The sequence below is a fragment of the Anomaloglossus baeobatrachus genome, chromosome 1 (assembly GCF_048569485.1).
Source record: "Anomaloglossus baeobatrachus isolate aAnoBae1 chromosome 1, aAnoBae1.hap1, whole genome shotgun sequence".
Taxonomy (NCBI): Eukaryota; Metazoa; Chordata; class Amphibia; order Anura; family Aromobatidae; genus Anomaloglossus; species Anomaloglossus baeobatrachus.
Window position 1 is genome coordinate 384,881,718 of NC_134353.1, and position 20,011 is coordinate 384,901,728.

Below are 20,011 nucleotides of genomic sequence, written 5' to 3' on the forward strand. Positions count from 1 at the left end.
GTGAGATTCTCTCCTGTCATCCCTGTGTCCGTCTGCAGTACCTGCCTTCCCATACCTGTCTATCCCTGCTGTGCCCACCATTCCTGTCCATACCTGCCTGTCCAGCCTGCCTCAGTCACCCCACCTGTACCTGTCTATTTCTCTATTCCTAAGTCTGTCACCTGTCCTGGGGGTCAGCTGCCACAGTCCCGGTCACTGCCCTGGGAGAGGTATCTGGCGCTCGTCTTGCAGTGAGCACTTAGTTAAGCCCCTCCAACTGAAGGGTAAGGTCGGGTCCCCCCTGTTGTCCAGTGGGTCCACTAATCCTGCTCGCTGCCTCTACATTGGCCGTGAGCATTACACCAGCCCTAAAGCCAATAGAAAATGGTTGGAGGGAGTTGAAACTTAATGTTGCCCAGTGATAGCCTTGAAACCTGAAATATCTAGAGAAGATCTGTATGGAGGAGTGTACCAAAATCCTGCTGCAGTGTGTGCAAACTTGGTCAAGAACTACAGTAAACATCTGACCTCTGTAGTTGCAGACCCTCCAAGAATGGACTTTATGTGTAACACTTAAGTCATACCAATGTGACCTCTCCAGTAGATGCCTCACAACTTAATTGGGAACTGACAATAGCTGTGAGTGGCCGTAGCGTTACATCTCGAACTGTGCGGCCCTCATGAAAAGGCAAGGTCTCCCAGAATCATTGACTGGATTGCTATGAGATATAAGAATTTGAAGTGTCAAGAAAATAGAGTATCATTATATGTAACTAAGAAGTGCCCATGCCTGCTAAATGAAAGTGAATAATTTATGAAACATTGTACCTATTATCATGTACATAGTTTATATCAAGTTTAATTTCAGTAAAGAATGTATTTTTCGACTTTGGTCTCCCTCAATTAATTGAAAACCAACTGGTCCTGGCTTCCATATCCAATGGCAAATTGCAGTCACCCACATAACAATGTGGATGCATCACCCACATAACAACCATGACAAAAGCAAACACACTTAGGCAGAACGGTCATTTTCATGTAGCGTAACGCGGATTCACCCACGACTACCACCCCTGACCACATTACACTTGGTCTAGTAAGTCTCGCAAAAGAAAAGGAATCTGGGGAAGACTCATGAGAAAAGGAAAATGACATTGAAACATGTTTAAAGCCTTCAAGACAGGGCCAAGTTTCATTTTTGCATATTTGTTTTTTTCTTCCCTTCTACCGAGAGCCATAACTTTTTACTTTTTTATTCAAATAAAAATATAAGGGCATATTTTTTGTGTGACCAGTTGAACTTTTGAAAGACACAATTTATTTTACCAGATAGTGTACTGAGACACGGGGAAAACTTCCAAATGTTGAGAAATTGTGATAAAAACACAATTCTAACATGGCTTTTTGGGAATTTCTTTTTACGGTATAGATTTTGTGGAAAAATGACCTTGCAATAAGATTTTCCTCATCAGCATGAATACAGCATTACGAAACATGTACAGCTTTTTATTATTGTAGTGGTGTAAAAAAAATCTGAAGCTTGCAAAAAAACATTTGGAAGGTTGTGTTGCCATTTTCCGAAACTCGTAACGTTTTCATTTTCTGTTGATGGAGCTACAGTCAGGGCCAGAAATATTTGGACAGTGACACAAGTTTTGTTATTTTAGCTGTTTACAAAAACATGTTCAGAAATACAATTATATATATAATATGGGCTGAAAGTGCACACTCCCAGCTGCAATATGAGAGTTTTCACATCCAAATCGGAGAAAGGGTTTAGGAATCATAGCTCTGTAATGCATAGCCTCCTCTTTTTCAAGGGACCAAAAGTAATTGGACAAGGGACTCTAAGGGCTGCAATTAACTCTGAAGGCGTCTCCCTCGTTAACCTGTAATCAATGAAGTAGTTAAAAGGTCTGGGGTTGATTACAGGTGTGTGGTTTTGCATTTGGAAGCTGTTGCTGTGACCAGACAACATGCGGTCTAAGGAACTCTCAATTGAGGTGAAGCAGAACATCCTGAGGCTGAAAAAAAAGAAAAAATCCATCAGAGAGATAGCAGACATGCTTGGAGTAGCAAAATCAACAGTCGGGTACATTCTGAGAAAAAAGGAATTGACTGGTGAGCTTGGGAACTCAAAAAGGCCTGGGCGTCCACGGATGACAACAGTGGTGGATGATCGCTGCATACTTTCTTTGGTGAAGAAGAACCCGTTCACAACATCAACTGAAGTCCAGAACACTCTCAGTGAAGTAGGTGTATCTGTCTCTAAGTCAACTGTAAACAGAAGACTCCATGAAAGTAAATACAAAGGGTTCACATCTAGATGCAAACCATTCATCAATTCCAAAAATAGACAGGCCAGAGTTAAATTTGGTGAAAAACACCTCATGAAGCCAGCTCAGTTCTGGAAAAGTATTCTATGGACAGATGAGACAAAGATCAACCTGTACCAGAATGATGGGAAGAAAAAAGTTTGGAGAAGAAAGGGAACGGCACATGATCCAAGGCACACTACATCCTCTGTAAAACATGGTGGAGGCAACGTGATGGCATGGGCATGCATGGCTTTCAATGGCACTGGGTCACTTGTGTTTATTGATGACATAACAGCAGACAAGAGTAGCCGGATGAATTCTGAAGTGTACCGGGATATACTTTCAGCCCAGATTCAGCCAAATGCCACAAAGTTGATCGGACGGCGCTTCATAGTACAGATGGACAATGACCCCAAGCATACAGCCAAAGCTACCCAGGAGTTCATGAGTGCAAAAAAGTGGAACATTCTGCAATGGCCAAGTCAATCACCAGATCGTAACCCAATTGAGCATGCATTTCACTTGCTCAAATCCAGACTTAAGACGGAAAGACCGACAAACAAGCAAGACCTGAAGGCTGCGGCTGTAAAGGCCTGGTAAAGCATTAAGAAGGAGGAAACCCAGCGTTTGGTGATGTCCATGGGTTCCAGACTTAAGGCAGTGATTGCCTCCAAAGGATTCACAACAAAATATTGAAAATAAAAATATTTTGTTTGGGTTTGGTTTATTTGTCCAATTACTTTTGACCTCCTAAAATGTGGAGTGTTTGTAAAGAAATGTGTACAATTCCTACAATCTCTATCAGATATTTTTGTTCAAACCTTCAAATTAAACGTTACAATCTGCACTTGAATTCTGTTGTAGAGATTTCATTTCAAATCCAATGTGGTGGCATGCAGAGCCCAACTCGCGAAAATTGTGTCACTGTCCAAATATTTCTGGACCTAACTGTATGTGAGGGTTTATTTTCTGCTGGGAGATACATCGTTTTATTGTTACCATTTTGGGATAGATAAGACATTTTGATCACTTGTTACAGCATTTTTTTGTGGTACTGCAGTGACCCAAAAAATGTAATTTTGTCGGTCCTTAATTTTTTTTTGTTTACAGTGTTTACCTATCAGGTTAATTATTTTTATATTTTGATAGATTGGACTTTTCTGAATGTGGTGATACTACATATGTGTATTTTTTTTTACATTTTTAGTTATTTTTACTTTTAATGAGGCATAAGAAAGAAGATTTAAACTTTAATGTGTAATTTTTTCATATTTTTTAAAACTTTTTTTTTTCCACTGTTTTTAATAGTCCCCTTAGGGTACTTGAAGCAGCGATCTTCTGATTGCTTTTGCTATATAGCAATGCCATATAATTGCTGCATATAGTGAAAACTGCAGTCTCTTTGAAGCCCGGCCACATACAGTGTTTCAAAGGAGTGCTGCAACGCAACCACAGATGTCTTCAGCAGACCCCCTACTGTCATAGTAACCCATCAATGACCCATGATCACGTCACAAGCTCTTTGATGGACTTTTAAAATGGCGTGCCCTCCCCCATGCTCTTGTATGTTAAATCTCACTGCCACAGTTTGAGATCGGGATTGAATAGGTTAAGATTTACGGGCTCTACTCTATCCTCAATTGTTAGAGGCAGGTCCTGGCTGTAATGCACAACCATTACTTGCCGATTATGGGGTGGGCTTACTTCATGAGCCCACTCCATACACCCACTTTCGACTTTCACCGTACATGTACTGCAGATGTCGTGATGGTGTTAAAGACAGTGCTGGGAAAGGATCTCAAGATGGAAGTTGGTGTTGCAGTTGAAATAGGAGGCCCTGCCCACACAAAAGGGCATGAAGAATTGCTCCCGTGACATGATCGGGGGTTGCCAGTGGGTTGTTATGATGGTCAGAGGTCTGCTGAAGACCCTCTTGCTTCTCATCACAGTATTCTGGGGATGTCCATGGAATGGCTGCAGGTCATGAGAGTCAGGAGACTGTGATTTTTGCTATATGCAGCAATGCTATGGCATTGCTGTATACAGCATAAGCGATTGGATGATTGCAGTTTTACGCGCCCTAAGAGGACTAAAAATACAGTGAAAAGTTAAAAAAAGCTTTAAGAAATATGAAAAAAAAAATTAAAGTTTAAATCATCCACCCTTTTCCACCTATAAAAATTAAGAAATAAAAAATACACATATTTGGTAAATAAATTAATCAGATCCGTAAACAGCGTAACAAGACTAAAAATAAAAAATCTCAGAATTGCGTTTTTTGTTGCCTTTTGCAACAACAAAAAAAATCTAAAAGAAGTGATGAAAACATAGTACCTACCCAAAAATGGTATCACTAAAGTCAGCCCTCACACAACTCCATATACGCAACATTGAAAATGTTACAGCACTCAGAAAATGGCGTCAGAAGCAAAAATGTATTTATTTATTTTTTTAATTTTACAAATTTCTTAATATTTTTTTTTCAGCACTTAAATTACACAAAAACTATGCACGTTTGCTATCCGGTAATCGTACTGACCTGGAGAATCATACTGCCAGGTCATTTTTACCTTTAAAATGAACACTGTGAATAAAAAAACAAACAACAAAAACTATTGTACATGGAATTTTTCCCTGCTTTCCAGTACATCACATTATAAAATGGAAGATGTCATTGAAAAGTACAACTTATCCCGCAAACAGTAAGCTCTCATACGGCTGTATCAATGGAAAAATAAAAAAGTTATGGCTCTTGGAATAATGAGAGGAGAAAGCGAAAGCGCAAAAAACAAAAAATCTCTGTCTTTCAGGGGTTAATGTAGGGTTAACTAGGTGGGGTATTTCTGACTACTTAGTTCTTGAAAAGTTCATACAACACAATAAGGCAGTGAAGAGATGAAGAAGCAGTTGAATTTGATCTACGGCTGCTGGGACCCACACTGATCTAGAATTTGGTCCTGACCCATTCCTTAGTTTTAATACAAAGAGATATTAATGCACAATAACGGTATTAGAGGGTATTGATGTATCGGTATTGGCCTAGTGCAGAAGAAAAACAACATGTTTTCAAAGTAATACTAGTTTATTTAACATAATTAGCTTTCAACTCTATACATTTAATGCTTTGATCAAAAATTAATTTAGGAAAAATAAAATTATGTTCTGGAAACAACTGATTCCACAGCATTAACTATCATCGCATTTGTACATTTTCATCTTTTCAATGATCTCTTTGGGTTTCCGAAAGAGATAATATTCAGATGGAGCCAAAATCAGGAAAATTTGGTGGACCAGTGACAATTTCAAAGCCGATTTCATTGACATTTTGCAGGGCAATAGGGAGCTTGTGTACGGGTGTATTATTCTGCAAAAACAAGACCCTTTTGGAGAGTTTTTGCAAAAGTTCCAATCTTCACTAGATAAGGATAACTCTTTTTATCATTTTCTGTTAACACTCAGCATGTGCACTTGTCCAAGTTAATATAGCAGAAATTATTTTTACCTACAAGAAATGTTCATTGCCACCTATTTATCAATACCTCCTTGCACATTAGACATTAGGAAATACTTTCTGACAGTGAGGGCAACAGGCTACCATGGGAGGTAGTGAGCTCTCCATCAATGGAAATCTTGAAGAGGAAGCTGGAAAAATATATAGCTGGGATGATTTAGGAAAACCTGCATTCGCAGGGGGTTGAACCCAATGGCCGTTGAGGTCCCTTCCACCTCTTACCATTCTAGGATTCTATGATATTAAAATTAATGAGAAAATCCTGATTGTATCTGGAGTTGTTTCAGGGTGTCTCCCCCTAGACTTTGTTTAAAAAAAAGGAACTGTGAAGTTTGTGTCAAAAGAATAACTAATAGTGATGAGTGAGCACTACCATGTTTGGGTGGTCAGTACTCATAATGAGCAGTTAAGACTTGGATGGGCATGACTCAAGTTCCGTAGTATAATGGAAGTCAATGGGGAACTCGAGAATTTTTCCACGGATTTCTCCATAAAAATTCTCGAGAACAACATTGTCTTCCATTATACTTGGGTACTTGTGTCGTCCGAGCATCCAACTGCTTATTTCAAGTACAGAGTACCCGAGCATGGTTGGGCTCACTCATCACTAATAACAAAGTGTAGAATTGTTTGATATGGTTAAGATGTTACATGGCAGATTTTAGGCTTCTAAAAGCACCAATAAATCATTGTATAGTTTGCATATGAGCTTTTTACATGGGAGCATGTGGTTCAGTATTTTATACTATTGACATTAGTAAGCCCAAAGCAGGAGTGGATCATGAACAGAGAGTATAATGGCAATTTAGTCTTTGTTTTGGACTCTCTCTTACATTTATCCGAGAAGTGTTGTCTAGTACTGGGCACCACTATTTCAATGCCTAATGTGCTTTTAGAAAAAGACAAGCACTCTTACCTCCTGGGCCAGCTCTGCTCCATGTGTGATAAACCCGTAGAATTTTGTTATATCACATGAGTACGGTGGCCTAAGCAGCCTCTGATGGACTGCAGCATTAATGTGTTAAAGAATGCCACAAGTTCCCTCTGTGGGATTGTTACGTCACCCCCGGAGTCCGCTCCAGCCACTTCTACTCCGATCGCCAGACAACGCCGTGTTCCTGCCGTGGATAGTGCTGGTGATGGGAGAGGAGTCGATGCCAGCGGAACCGGTGGGCGCAGGCTCAGATCATCCACTGGGCAGGGTTATCTTGGGATCTGCAGTACCACTGGCTGACTATAGGTGGCGTGTGTCTTCCAGCTAAAGTTGCCATCATTCAGCTACAGCCAATGGGAAGACACCACACCCTTCTTAATTCCCCTCCTGTCTGCTGACCTCTGCCAGAGATAGTTCTGATATTCTGGCTCCTGTTCTGTTTTGTGATTCTGGTGTTCTGACTTTTGCCTGTGCTCTGACTACCTCTCCTGCCTGCTGTTCTTGTACCTCGCTGCCCGATCTGGTTTTGACCTCTGCTTGTTTCTGATTACGTCCTTGCCTACCGATTCTGTCCCTGTTCTGCAATTCCTGGTTTGACCCTGCCTGTCGACTACTCTCTTGGACTACTGCCTTCCACAGGTAGTGAACTCCAGGGCCCTGTGTAATTCCAAATCCCTGTATAGGGGTTAAAAGGTTTCAGGGTTCTGGGGGTCCTGCTTGGTGAGTGGCTTCCCTCGATCCTGTCCATTACAGCCCGTCTAAGTCTGTGGATCCAGGCAGGCATTACAGGGATGTAGCACCAGTCCGTGAGGTTACTTATACTTTTATCTTATTTATTTTACTCACATATAGCACTATTCATTCTATCGCACTTTACATATGTGATCATCACAGTCCCCATTGGGGCTCACAATCTACATTCTCTATCAGTATGTCTTTGGAGTGAGGGGGGTGGACTGGAAAACCTGGAGAAACCCACACAAACATGGGAAGAACATACAAACTCCTTGCAGATGTTGTCCTTGGTGAGATTTGAACCCAGGACCCCTGCACTGCAAAACAACAGTGCTAATCAATGAGCCACCATGGTGCCTGATCTTATAGATTTAGAAACAGAAAATTGCACATCCCACAAAATTTATTAGAAATCCATTAAGATGTAGGAGTTGTGCAAAAATGGGCCAAGGCAAACAAATGGTGTTTAACAGGGACAAATGTAAAATCCTACAACTGGGTAAATGAAATGTAAAAAGGATATATATACATATAGTATGGGAGCAATAAAATAGGTGATAGCATCAGGGAAAAGAACTTTGGCATAATAGTAGATCCCAGATTCAACATGAGCCAACAGTGCGGTGCTGCATCTAGAAAGGCCAACAAAATTCTGAGATGTATCAAGACAAGCATTAAATCTAGATCAAGAGAGGCAATTATTCCTCTATACTTTGCTCTGGTCAGACCCCACCTGGAATACTGTGTACAGCTCTGGGCGTCCCAATTCAGGAAAGACATCAATATATTGGAGCTTTTTTTCTTAATTAGCACAATAAGGGTATTTATAAGGGGTTGACCAGTAATTTACAACCCGTTTTAAAAAGCTGATGCAAAATCATGTTCTAAAATACTGCTGTGGACTAAGGTGAACATTTTTGGACTCCAGACAGATCAGTGATTGTCTTATTTTATTTTACTTAAAACTGTATACAGGGTGTATATTGACCTGTATTGGTAAAAGGAACAAAACAATGTTCTGCCCTTTCATTCTAGGTTCTGTGTTAAAATGTTTTTGTCTTTATATTTTCTGAACATAATTTCCTGGAAACAACCCTTCCTTCCCATGAAATCTTCCCTTCCACCAGCCAGAGGGATCTAAAAGAAAGAGATGAGAATTCTTAATTATACTGTAGTGCTAGCACAAAGAAACATTAATGACATAAAGATTCATATGGTATCTTTAAAGACAATTTCATTATCTGATGTTTTATCGGATACCACTTGGCCCAGTGTTATACTATGGGGCAGTGCTGATATATGTTTTTTTCTCATGCTGATTTCGTAAAAAAAAGTAGCATGCTGCGAGTGGCAGCACAAAACGAATGGTGCACTCCCATTCAAGTTTATGGGTACATGGGAATCATCGGTCTGCACTTGGATAATATCAGAGTTTGATCGGAGTGTCATTTGTATAATCGATCTAATTCTCTTGCATGAGGGAATATATGGTCGTGTGACTGCAGCTTAAATCCAAGTCTGCCCTTGTAGCCAGTATCGCAACTGTGGCAGAACTCTCTTAGTCTCAATATTTGGTTATTTTCCCAAATAATACTAAAAATTAATATTGACCAATCTGCACTAGTAAGAAAAAGTTTGGGGATTTTTTATTATTTTTATTTGACCAATAGAGCTAAAAAATGAAAAAAAATATATATCAAGATATTAGTAAATTATATTAATAACAATTAGACATATGTGCATGGAATGAAACCGCATTAATTTGTGATGAGACTCCACAATCTGGTTTCAGCCCCAGCCGGTGGCTACCATCCACTATATGACCAATGCACCTGCTTAATGTCCACAACTGGTTGACTTTATAAAATTATGTTGTTCCTTCTTTAAAAGTTCACCATTGGTGATATGTTGTTGTGTGCTGAGGATGTCGCTTAGGATAAAATGTCTGTACCCCAGGCAGGGCCGCCATCAGGGCATTACAACTATGACTGGTGTACCAGGCCAAGTGAAGAAATGTTTTTATGGCTATGTGCTGTTAATACCTCAGAGGTGTTACCATTAGTGATGAGTGAGCCCTACCATGCTCAGGTGCTCGGTACTCGTAACGAGTAGTGATGAGTGAGCCCTACCATGCTCGGGTGCTCGGGTGCTTGGTACTCATAATGAGCAGTCGGATGCATGGACGGACTCGACTCAAGGACCTCAGTATAATGGTAGGTAATGGGGAACAAATGGTCAAGTTTCCAATTGACTTCCATTATTCTTGGTATACAAGTCATGTCCTTCCAAGCGTCCAGCTGCTCGTTACGAGTACTGAGCACCAGAGCATGGTAATACTTACTTATAACTGGTTACCATGCAATTCACCTAGTTTTTGTTCATTGTAGACGTGAGTGACAATGCTGTCAATAGAAATTTGAAAGTATGGTACTGTAGGAAGTAATCGAGCCCCTTAAAATGTAAAGTGTAATGTGGTATGTGTTGTAAATGAAAATGTGTTAACAATGTTTATTAGTCACATGAGAGGTCCAAGTTAACGGGGATAGGCCGAGAGGGAGTAACCCTGAAAATAAACTGTGTCACACACCCAAGTCAAAGTGATACACACAAAGCGGCTCTCTCTGGCGAAGGAGTCCAGAGCCCCCATGGCGTGGCATCTGTATCATCCTTCAGCCTGCATTACATGGTGTTAGAAAAGATATTGATGTTACTCACCTTCTAGTAGAATGTCAATGACATCATTAACGTTAAAGCTAAGTTCATCAACATCTTGTCCAATGTATTGGTAAATGGCTCTACAACGAGGACCTGCAGGCTTCACCTGGGGCTTTGTCCGACCCACTCCTGGTGGTGGTCTCTGAGTTACACTTTTTCTTCTCTGTGCTCTGAAACAAAAATAAGATAGCCACTGACAATATTTTTATTATGCCCTCCACTAAATCAAATGACTAGTTCTGAGAGTAGTTGATGTTAATTGACTTGTTGTTTTCAAGCTGTCTACCTTAAAATAATATGTTATTGATTGTAGATTAATATTTTTAGGCCGATCAAATGAGAATTTGATCTGAAGTTGGCACATTACTAAAGTGAAGTTTTGTACAGTATATTACATCTACTTACCCAGCTACGCCTTGATCCGGAACATTAAGGAACTCCATATTGTGGTCAGAGGGAGCGCGACTTTTTCTAGCGGTAGTTTGTCGGGGTATAGCAGCTGTAGGTGGAGCTCTGGTTTGTTTCTTAGCTTGTGAATATGTTGGGCTTCTTGTTTTTTCCGTATGAAACTGGGCAGCTCCATTTCCATGAAATCCTGTAAAAAAATGGAATTCAAGTGTTACGTAGAAAGTGGTGAGATTAATCTTTAAGTGTTTGTATAATGAATCACCTGGAGGTGGAGGAGCTGAACGATTTGGAGGTGGTCTGTGTCCACGGTTTTGGATTCTTTCCTTCCGTGTAGGTTCTAGGTATGAAATAATTTAGTGTTACCGTAATTCTTTCATAGAGATTTCCTATTATTATTATTTTCTTTTTGTATTCAAATAAGCACAATTTAAGGGGCATAGGGTTTTTCACTATTTAAAAATTGCTGTCAATCACTGATAGCAGCATTTAAATGACATCATTGGCATCCAACAGCCCTCAGTTTTGGAGGAGAACCACAATTTTACAATGTACTGCAATACTGTGGCATAGCAGATTGAGGTTCCCTAAGGGGACCAAGAAGACAATAAAAATGTAAAAAAAAGTTTTTGAAAATATAACAGATATAAAAGTTTGACTAACCCCCCTTTTCACATTTAAAAAACAAAGAAATAAAAAAAAAGGAAAAACAATCATAATTAGTATTGTTGCATATGTCAAAAGTTACATCAACTTCAAAAAGAAAAAAAAATGTCAGTAAACAATGAAGGGAATTTTGTTTACTTACCGTAAATTCCTTTTCTTCTAGCTCCTATTGGGAGACCCAGACAATTGGGTGTATAGCTTCTGCCTCCGGAGGCCACACAAAGTATTACACTTTAAAAAGTGTAACCCCTCCCCTCTGCCTATACACCCTCCCGTGCATCACGGGCTCCTCAGTTTTGGTGCAAAAGCAGGAAGGAGGAAACTTATAAATTGGTCTAAGGTAAATTCAATCCGAAGGATGTTCGGAGAACTGAAACCATGAACCAAAAGAAACGATTCAACATGAACAACATGTGTACACAAAAGAACAAACAGCCCGAAGGGAACAGGGGCGGGTGCTGGGTCTCCCAATAGGAGCTAGAAGAAAAGGAATTTACGGTAAGTAAACAAAATTCCCTTCTTCTTTGTCGCTCCATTGGGAGACCCAGACAATTGGGACGTCCAAAAGCAGTCCCTGGGTGGGTAAAAGAATACCTCGATAAAAAAGAGCCGAAGACGACCCCCTCTTACAGGTGGGCAACCGCCGCCTGAAGGACTCGCCTACCTAGACTGGCGTCTGTGTGAAGAGACCATTCCCCCGCGTCCATGCCCTGACGACTGAGAAAATCTGCTTCCCAGTTTTCTACGCCCGGGATGTGAACTGCGGAGATGGTGGAAGCTGTGGCTTCCACCCACTGCAGAATCCGTCGGACTTCCTGGAAGGCTTGACGACTGCGAGTGCCGCCTTGGTGGTTGATGTATGCGACGGCAGTGGTGTTGTCCGACTGGATACGGATCTGCCTGCCCTCCAGCCACTGATGAAAAGCCAATAGGGCTAGATACACTGCCCTGATCTCCAGAATATTGATCTGAAGGGATGACTCTATCGGAGTCTAGGTTCCTTGAGCCCTGTGGTGGAGAAAAACCGCCCCCCACCCTGACAGGCTCGCGTCCGTGGTGACCACAGCCCAGGTTGGGGGTAGGAAGGATTTTCCCCGCGACAGAGAGTTGGGAAGGAGCCACCACTGAAGTGACGTCTTGGTTGCAAGGGAAAGAGAGACGTTCCTGTCGAGGGAAGTCGACCTCCTGTCCCATTTGCGGAGAATGTCCCACTGGGGTGGCCGCAGATGGAATTGCGCGAAGGGCACTGCCTCCATCACTGCCACCATCTTCCCCAGGAAGTGCATGAGGCGCCTCAAGGGGTGTGACTGACCCCGAAGAAGAGATTGCACCCCTGCCTGCAGAGAGAGCTGTTTGTCCAGTTGTCAGTGATTGGGTCGGTGTCAACTTGGATTTTGGGAAGTTGATGATCCACCCGAACTGCTGGAGCGTCGCCAGAGTGACGGTAAGGCTGTTTTGACACGCCATCTGAGAAGGTGCCCTGACTAGAAGATCGTCTAAGTAGGGAATCACCGAGTGGCCCTGAGAGTGTAGGACCGCCACAATGGATGCCATGACCTTGGTGAACACCCGTGGGGCTGTCGCCAGGCCGAAAGGCAATGCCACGAACTGAAGGTGTTCGTCCCCGATGGCGAAACGCAAAAAGCGTTGATGTTCGGGTGCGATCGGCACATGGAGATAAGCATCCTTGATGTCGATCGATGCTAGGAAGTCTCCTTGTGACATCGATGCGATGACCGAGCGGAGAGATTCCATCCGAAACCGTCTGGTGCTCACATGTCTGTTGAGTAGTTTGAGGTCCAGAACGGGACGGAATGAACCGTCCTTCTTTGGCACCACGAACAAGTTGGAGTAAAAGCCGCGACCGTGTTCCTGGGGGGGAACAGGGATCACAACTCCTTCTGTCTTCAGAGCATCCACCGCCTGAAAAAGAGCATCGGCCCGCGCGGGGGGCGGAGAGGTTCTGAAGAAACGAGTCGGAGGACGAGAGCTGAACTCTATCCTGTAACCGTGAGACAGAATGTCTCTCACCCATCGGTCTTGAACATGTGGCCACCAGGCGTCGCAAAAGCGGGAGAGCCTGCCACCGACCGAGGATGCGGTTCGGGGATGCCGAGAGTCATGAAGAGGCCGCCTTGGAGGCATTGCCTCCGGCGGGTTTTTGGGGGCGTGACTTAGCCCGCCACGCATAGGAGTTCCTCTGGCCTTTCTCCGGCCTGTTGGACGAAGAGGATTGGGGCTTGGTGGAGGGACGAAAGGACCGAAACCTCGATTGTATTTTCCGTTGCTGAGGTCTCTTCGGTTTGGACTGGGGTAAGGAGGAGTCCTTTCCCTTGGATTCCTTAATAATCTCATCCAATCGTTCGCCAAACAATCGGTCGCCAGAAAACGGCAAACCGGTTAAGAACCTCTTGGAAGCCGAGTCTGCCTTCCATTCGCGCAGCCACATGGCCCTGCGGACTGCCACAGAATTAGCGGATGCCACCGCTGTACGGCTAGCAGAGTCTAGAACTGCGTTCATGGCGTAGGAAGAAAAAGCTGACGCCTGAGAAGTCAGAGACGCAACCTGGGGAGCAGAATTACGTGTGACCGCATTAATCTCAGCCAGACAAGCTGAGATAGCTTGGAGTGCCCACACGGCTGCAAAAGCCGGGGCAAAAGACGCGCCCATGGCTTCATAGATGGATTTCACCAAAAGCTCTATCTGCCTGTCAGTGGCATCCTTTAGCGATGAGCCATCTGCAACCGATACCACAGATCTAGCCGCCACTCTAGAGACTGGGGGATCCACCTTGGGACACTGAGCCCAACCCTTAACTACGTCAGAGGGGAAGGGGTAACATGTGTCAGTAAGGCACTTAGTAAAGCGCTTGTCCGGAACCGCTCTGGGCTTCTGGACAGCATCTCTGAAGTTAGAGTGATCGAAAAATGCACTCCGTGTACGTTTAGGGAACCGAAACTGGTGTTTCTCCTGCTGAGAAGTCGACTCCTCTACAGGTGGCGGCGGGGGAGATAGATCTAACACCTGGTTGATGGACGAGATAAGGTCATTTACTATGGCGTCCCCTTCAGGTGTATCAAGATTGAGAGCAACGTCAGGGTCAGAGCCCTGAGCTGCGACGTCCGCCTCGTCCTCCAGAGAGTCCTCAAGCTGGGACCCCGAGCAGCGTGAAGAAGTCGGGGAAGATTCCCAGCGAGCCCGCTTAGCTGGTCTGGGACTGTGGTCCGGGCAGGAGTCCTCCACGTGAGACCTAGGGCCCCCCCTTGGGGGGCGCTGCGGCGCGGACAGAGAGGGGCCTGGAGGCGACGATCCAACAGGGGCCGGGGTCTGTGTAAGGACCGGTCTGGACTGCAAAGCTTCTAGCAGCTTGGCAGACCATTTGTCCATAGACTGAGCCATGGATTGTGAAAGTGACTCAGAGAGTTTCTCAGCAAAAACTGCAAACTCTGTCCCTGCCGCCTGTACCGGGTGAGCAGGGGGGTCTACCTGAGCCGAGGGTCCTACTAGTGACCGAGGCTCCGGCTGAGCAAGCAAAACAGGGGTCGAGCATTGCTCACAGTGAGGGTAGGTGGAACCCGCAGGTAACATAGCCGCACAAGAGGTACAGGTCGCAAAATAACCCTGTGCTTTGGCACCCTTGCTCCTTGTGGACGACATGCTGTTGTCTCCTAGGAGAGTGATCACTGAGGGTATATGGGAACAGGTATATAGCCCGACCGAACAGAAATATATATATATATAGTATCTATTCCGGCGCCCTAAGGGGACCAGCACCGGGTGACCGGTGTGGCTTACCGACTGCTAAAAAGCGGAGCGTGTGTCCTCCAGATTCCCTGCCTTAGGTCTCCCAGAGTTGTAGAGCTCTTTCCAGGTAATCCTCCACCGGCAGAATGCCAAAGAAATGGCTGCTGGAGCTCTCTGGGGAGGAGTGGAGCCGTGGGTGGCGCTAAAAAAGTGCGGGAATCTGGGGTCCCCACAGTGATCAGTGAGGGGGGAGGAAACATACAGGATGCTCCGGCCCTCACAGCCGACGTCAGGCCGGCCGTCCCGCCCTTACCCCTGACAGACAGGCCCGGGGGCGGGAGTTTTGCTACTAGGCCGCAATGAAGCCGGGGACTAAATTTAAGACCACGGCCGACAAACAGGCGCGGTCGGCGCGGAAGTCCGCCGATCTTCACAAATCAGCAGCTGCTGCAGCGTCCGGGATGCAGGCGCTCCATGCACATCCCCCATGGGGACACAGAGTACCTTAGAGATGCAGGGCCCGGTCCCTGAGGATGATTAGACTCCTGTCCAGCAGATTCCCACAGGGGCTGCGGAGGGAGCCCGGCCCCAGTGAATGGATGACCGGTCAGGATCCCACTTCTCCCAGAGCCGCTAAGGGATGGTGAAGGAAAACGGCATGAGGCTCCGGCCTTTGTACCCACAATGGGTACCTCAACCTTAACAGCACCGCCGACAAAGTGGGGTGAGAAGGGAACATGCCGGGGGCCCCGTGGGGGCCCACTTTTCTTCCAACCGATATAACTAATCTGAGAATGCATGAGTGGATGTGTGCCTCCTTCCACACAAAGCATAAAACTGAGGAGCCCGTGATGCACGGGAGGGTGTATAGGCAGAGGGGAGGGGTTACACTTTTTAAAGTGTAATACTTTGTGTGGCCTCCGGAGGCAGAAGCTATACACCCAATTGTCTGGGTCTCCCAATGGAGCGACAAAGAAAACATCTTTTTTTTGGGTTCCAGCACTCCTCACGAAAAATTAAATAAAAAGAGATCCAAATAATGTCAAAAAGGTATCAATAAAATTGTAATCTCAGAGCATAAAAAAAATAAGCCCTCGCACAGCTCCAAAGATTGAGCAATAAAAAAAAAAATGTACATGTCTCAGAAAATGGTATTCAATATTATTTTTTTTTTTTTTTATGAACTTCTAAAAAACATTTTGTGACCACTAACATATATAAAAGCGCATAAATTTCCCGGTAATGAAGGGGTGAAGCAATTTTTAATGTACAAGTTGTTTCTGAGCTAATTTTTGCCCAAGTAGATACTTACTAGAATTTTTTGGCAGTCCATCTCCAACACTGATGGTAAGGGTTTTCCCTCCAGGTTTAGGCTGTGCAATGTCTCCTTGTCCCCTCAAGAATGTGATGGTTCTTGTGCCTCCTCCTCCCCAGCCTTCCTTCTTTACTCTAAGTTGTAGTCTGGACAAAATGTAATGCTGACAATGAATTGTTTACTTTGAAAGCTATCCATAAATCCCATATGGACTTTTGTTTATAACAAATCAGTCAGAAATGTCATAAAACTCTGAATGGTCCGATCCTGCTGCTGGACACTAATTGACCTGTAACAGTTCCAACTAATGGAGTGGCTGTGCATATGTTGTTTTTCTTCACTTTAATGAATGGGAATTTTAAAGTTATCAAAGACATAAAATCCGTTTTGGCCATTGTTCTATTAACCTTAAAGCGTACCCATCATTTTAATTTTTATTTCATAAATCAATAATAGACAAGACAATAAGCAGCTTTATAATATATCTGATGAGAGAAATTTGCTTCTTTGACCTCTGGATTGAGCTTTTATTCGCAATTTACAGGCAAAATCTGTATTCAGTGAAGTCACATTTTCCCATTACTGAGATAGGAGATAGCAGTTGGTGCTATATACATTTCCATAAAGCATTGGAGAGGAAGGAGCTAAAGGCAGGCACATTCTGCTGCAAGTTCTCCATACAATGACAGTTCTCCACAGAATCTTATCAGCACCGAATGTCATCCCCTATCTCAGAAATGGGAAAATCTGTATTCAGTAAACGTCACATTTTCCCATTTCTGAGGTAGGAGACAGCAGTTGGTGCATTTTAAAGTTGGAGGGAAAGGAGCTAAAGGCAGACACAGACATTCTGCCGCAAGTTCTCTGGCAATGACAGTTCTCCATAGAACCTTATGAGCACCGAATATCATCTCCTATATCAGTAATGGGAAAATCTATATTCAGTGAAGCCACATCGTCCCATTACTGTAATAGGAGATGGCAGTTGGTTACCCTGATTGCCACCGCACCAGGGCAATTAGGATGAGTTAAGTAAAGTGCTGGGATTGTGACATCTAATGGATGCGACAATTCTGGGTGGCTGCAGTCTGCTATTTTTAGGCTGGAGGTGCCCAATAAACATGAGTCTCCCCATATCAAAATTGAGAGAAACCGCTCTCCGTTTTTTAAATTATTTATTTAAATAATAATAATTAAAAAAGCTGCATGCTGTTCCTCTTATTTTGATACATATCTAAGACAAGCACATGGCTGGGGTTTGCAGCCTGTAGCCGTGTGCTTTATCTGTGCTGGGTATCATAATACGGGGGGAATCTACGCCAATTTATTTATTTATTTTTGTACCACGTTAGTGACACCCTATCAGTGGGCAGGGGAAGCAGTGAATATGCATGAAGGTAAATGAGCAGCCCTGGAAGAAAAGTGAGCGCACTTGCTTTAATACTCCTATCCTTTCTACCACCATTTTTAAGAGCATCTGGCTAGATATCTGGGATCAATTTCAGGCCGCAACCGTTTTTTTTTTTTTTTTTTTTTTTAAAAAAAGCTTGGTTAGTCCCGCTGATCCCGGATATCTGCGAGTTCGCCCATCACTAATTATGACTAGAGGACATATTGAAGAGGACATGACTATAGCATTACACTGCAAAATTCTTAGTAGCAGTTTTAGACAAATTAAACTGATATTTTGAGTTTGGACTATTAACAAAGTTATTTACGATTTACAGCAATGATGATATTAGTTAATATGGGCACCAGCTTCATTTTGCCCTTGTTACATATTTGTCGCCTTACATGGTACAACCTATGCACATTTTTTATGCTTTTCTATTTAATCCATTCCATGATTAATGAGAGTCTTCTTCTCCTCAATTGGGGAGAGGGGTTGGTTGTTGAGCAGCGAGGTGAATTTATGGATTTAAAGTCATAACATATTTTACACATCAGTCTGTCCCTGTATAGAGAAGAACATTCTAGATAGTGGAAAAAGTAGAATAAAACATACTTAAAGGGGGTATTTATTTAGGTTGAGTAGCCCGTTTTTGTTCTTATTTTTCTGCTTCCCTGATTATGTTTTTTGTTTGTTTTTTTTCTACTTGTTTTTAAATCTGCCATATGATTCTATACATCTGCCATATGATTCTATACATCTGCCTTTTTATTCGGTGCTAATTTTTGCAACCTCTACCCCATGGTTGGGGCATTGCTCATAGGATTCTCTGGGGTGTGTCTTTAGGCAGCTCTGCAGTATTAGCCTGTCAGCACTTCCCCCTTGGTAAAGACTATAATAGCGCTAACTAAGACCCTTATCTCTGGAATCATATGGCAGATTTAAAAAAAAAAAAAAAACAAAAAAACAAAAAAAAATAAATAAATACTCAGGAAAGAAGCTGAAATAGAGCAAGAATTGGTCACTTCTGACCTTGTGATAGATTCTCCATAAATGCATAGCTGGCTGCGGCTGAAAATTTGATAGCTATTATAGTGTGATTTTTACTTCTCTGTTCATGACCATTTATCTCCAGTTATTTTTACCCACACAAATTACAACCATGACAAACTGTTCTCTTACGTGTCTCCGAAGTTCAGCACTAGTTTACTTTTGGTCAACTCCTCATATCTTTTGCACAGCAGACTAATGAGCTCTGTTTTGAAGACTGATTCTAGAAGAGTGTCATGATCTGTCTCATGTAAGATGAAGAAGTCATCCTGGCGTGCGCTGGTTACAAGCAAAAACAAATTCACATGAAAATAATTACTGATCAATTTGTGGACTCGTATTTTTAAGAAATCTACTGTATATCCTACTATATACTTTATAAACAAATATTGATGTATGATAAAGCCCCGATTCTAAATAACAATGGGTATATTGGCAACAAATGCAGTAGATATCTAGAGTTTGCCTGTAAAAAAAAAAGTTTTGTTAGCTGGAAAGGATCAACAAGCTCCCATTGACAGGTTTGGTAAACCGCTACACCCATAAAACCAAGCCCGACCATGTGTGCTACAAACCCAACTAACAGCACATATGGTATTTAGGATGCTGATAGTTCAAGGTATAAGCTATGTGGTTGGAAAGAGAATTGTGCCCCTAATATGGACGCAGAAATCCTCCTTTTTTAGGTTCATTTCAAATTGGCCTTATTATTATGAGAGTATAGTGTACCACTCTAAATGGGCTATAGCCTGCTTGGCATTATGGCAGCCCAAACAGATGGCATAAACTAAACACTTAGGCCTCAATTCATCAAAGTTTTTACATCAAAAACTGGCATAAAACAATTTGAAGTCTCAAAATGTTTGCTCAACGCAAAATTGCACAAAACGTTATCAACTTTTGGCATTGTCACACCAGTTTAGGGTAGCTCCGCCAAAATGGGTCAAACTGCAGAGAAACCAGGACATGGCATGACTACTATCCTCCATAAAATCCTTCAAAAGTAATGGTGCATGCTACTGATATGATGCACCAAATTTATTAATGAATTAGGAGCATCTTATTCCTGTACACCCCTCTTTAAGACTAAACACCAGTGTTAATGAATCGGGCCATAGAATTGAAGGTATATAGTCATAAAAAAAAATTGCATCTTTAGGTTGTGTTCGTAAAATGCGTACCCGATGAATTCTTTGTTTCAATTTTCTCAAAATGCGGTAAAACCGATGTATTTTTACTTCATTTTTG

The 20,011-nt window shown here is 42.8% G+C and overlaps 1 protein-coding gene across 1 annotated transcript in view; it reads right to left on the bottom strand.

Moving 5' to 3' along the window:
* Positions 1 to 4,666: 4,666 nt before the first annotated feature.
* The window catches only part of LOC142315335 (unconventional myosin-If-like), a 279,905-nt gene continuing 264,560 nt past the window's right edge, over positions 4,667 to 20,011 (bottom strand). The window contains exons 23-28 of the mRNA XM_075352538.1: positions 18,896 to 19,042; positions 16,321 to 16,469; positions 10,863 to 10,937; positions 10,598 to 10,787; positions 10,193 to 10,362; positions 4,667 to 8,614 (exon numbers count right to left, since the gene is read on the bottom strand). Coding sequence (XP_075208653.1) covers positions 8,538 to 8,614; positions 10,193 to 10,362; positions 10,598 to 10,787; positions 10,863 to 10,937; positions 16,321 to 16,469; positions 18,896 to 19,042 — 808 coding nt within the window. The 3' untranslated portion in view covers positions 4,667 to 8,537. The remainder of the gene's footprint in view (positions 8,615 to 10,192; positions 10,363 to 10,597; positions 10,788 to 10,862; positions 10,938 to 16,320; positions 16,470 to 18,895; positions 19,043 to 20,011) is intronic.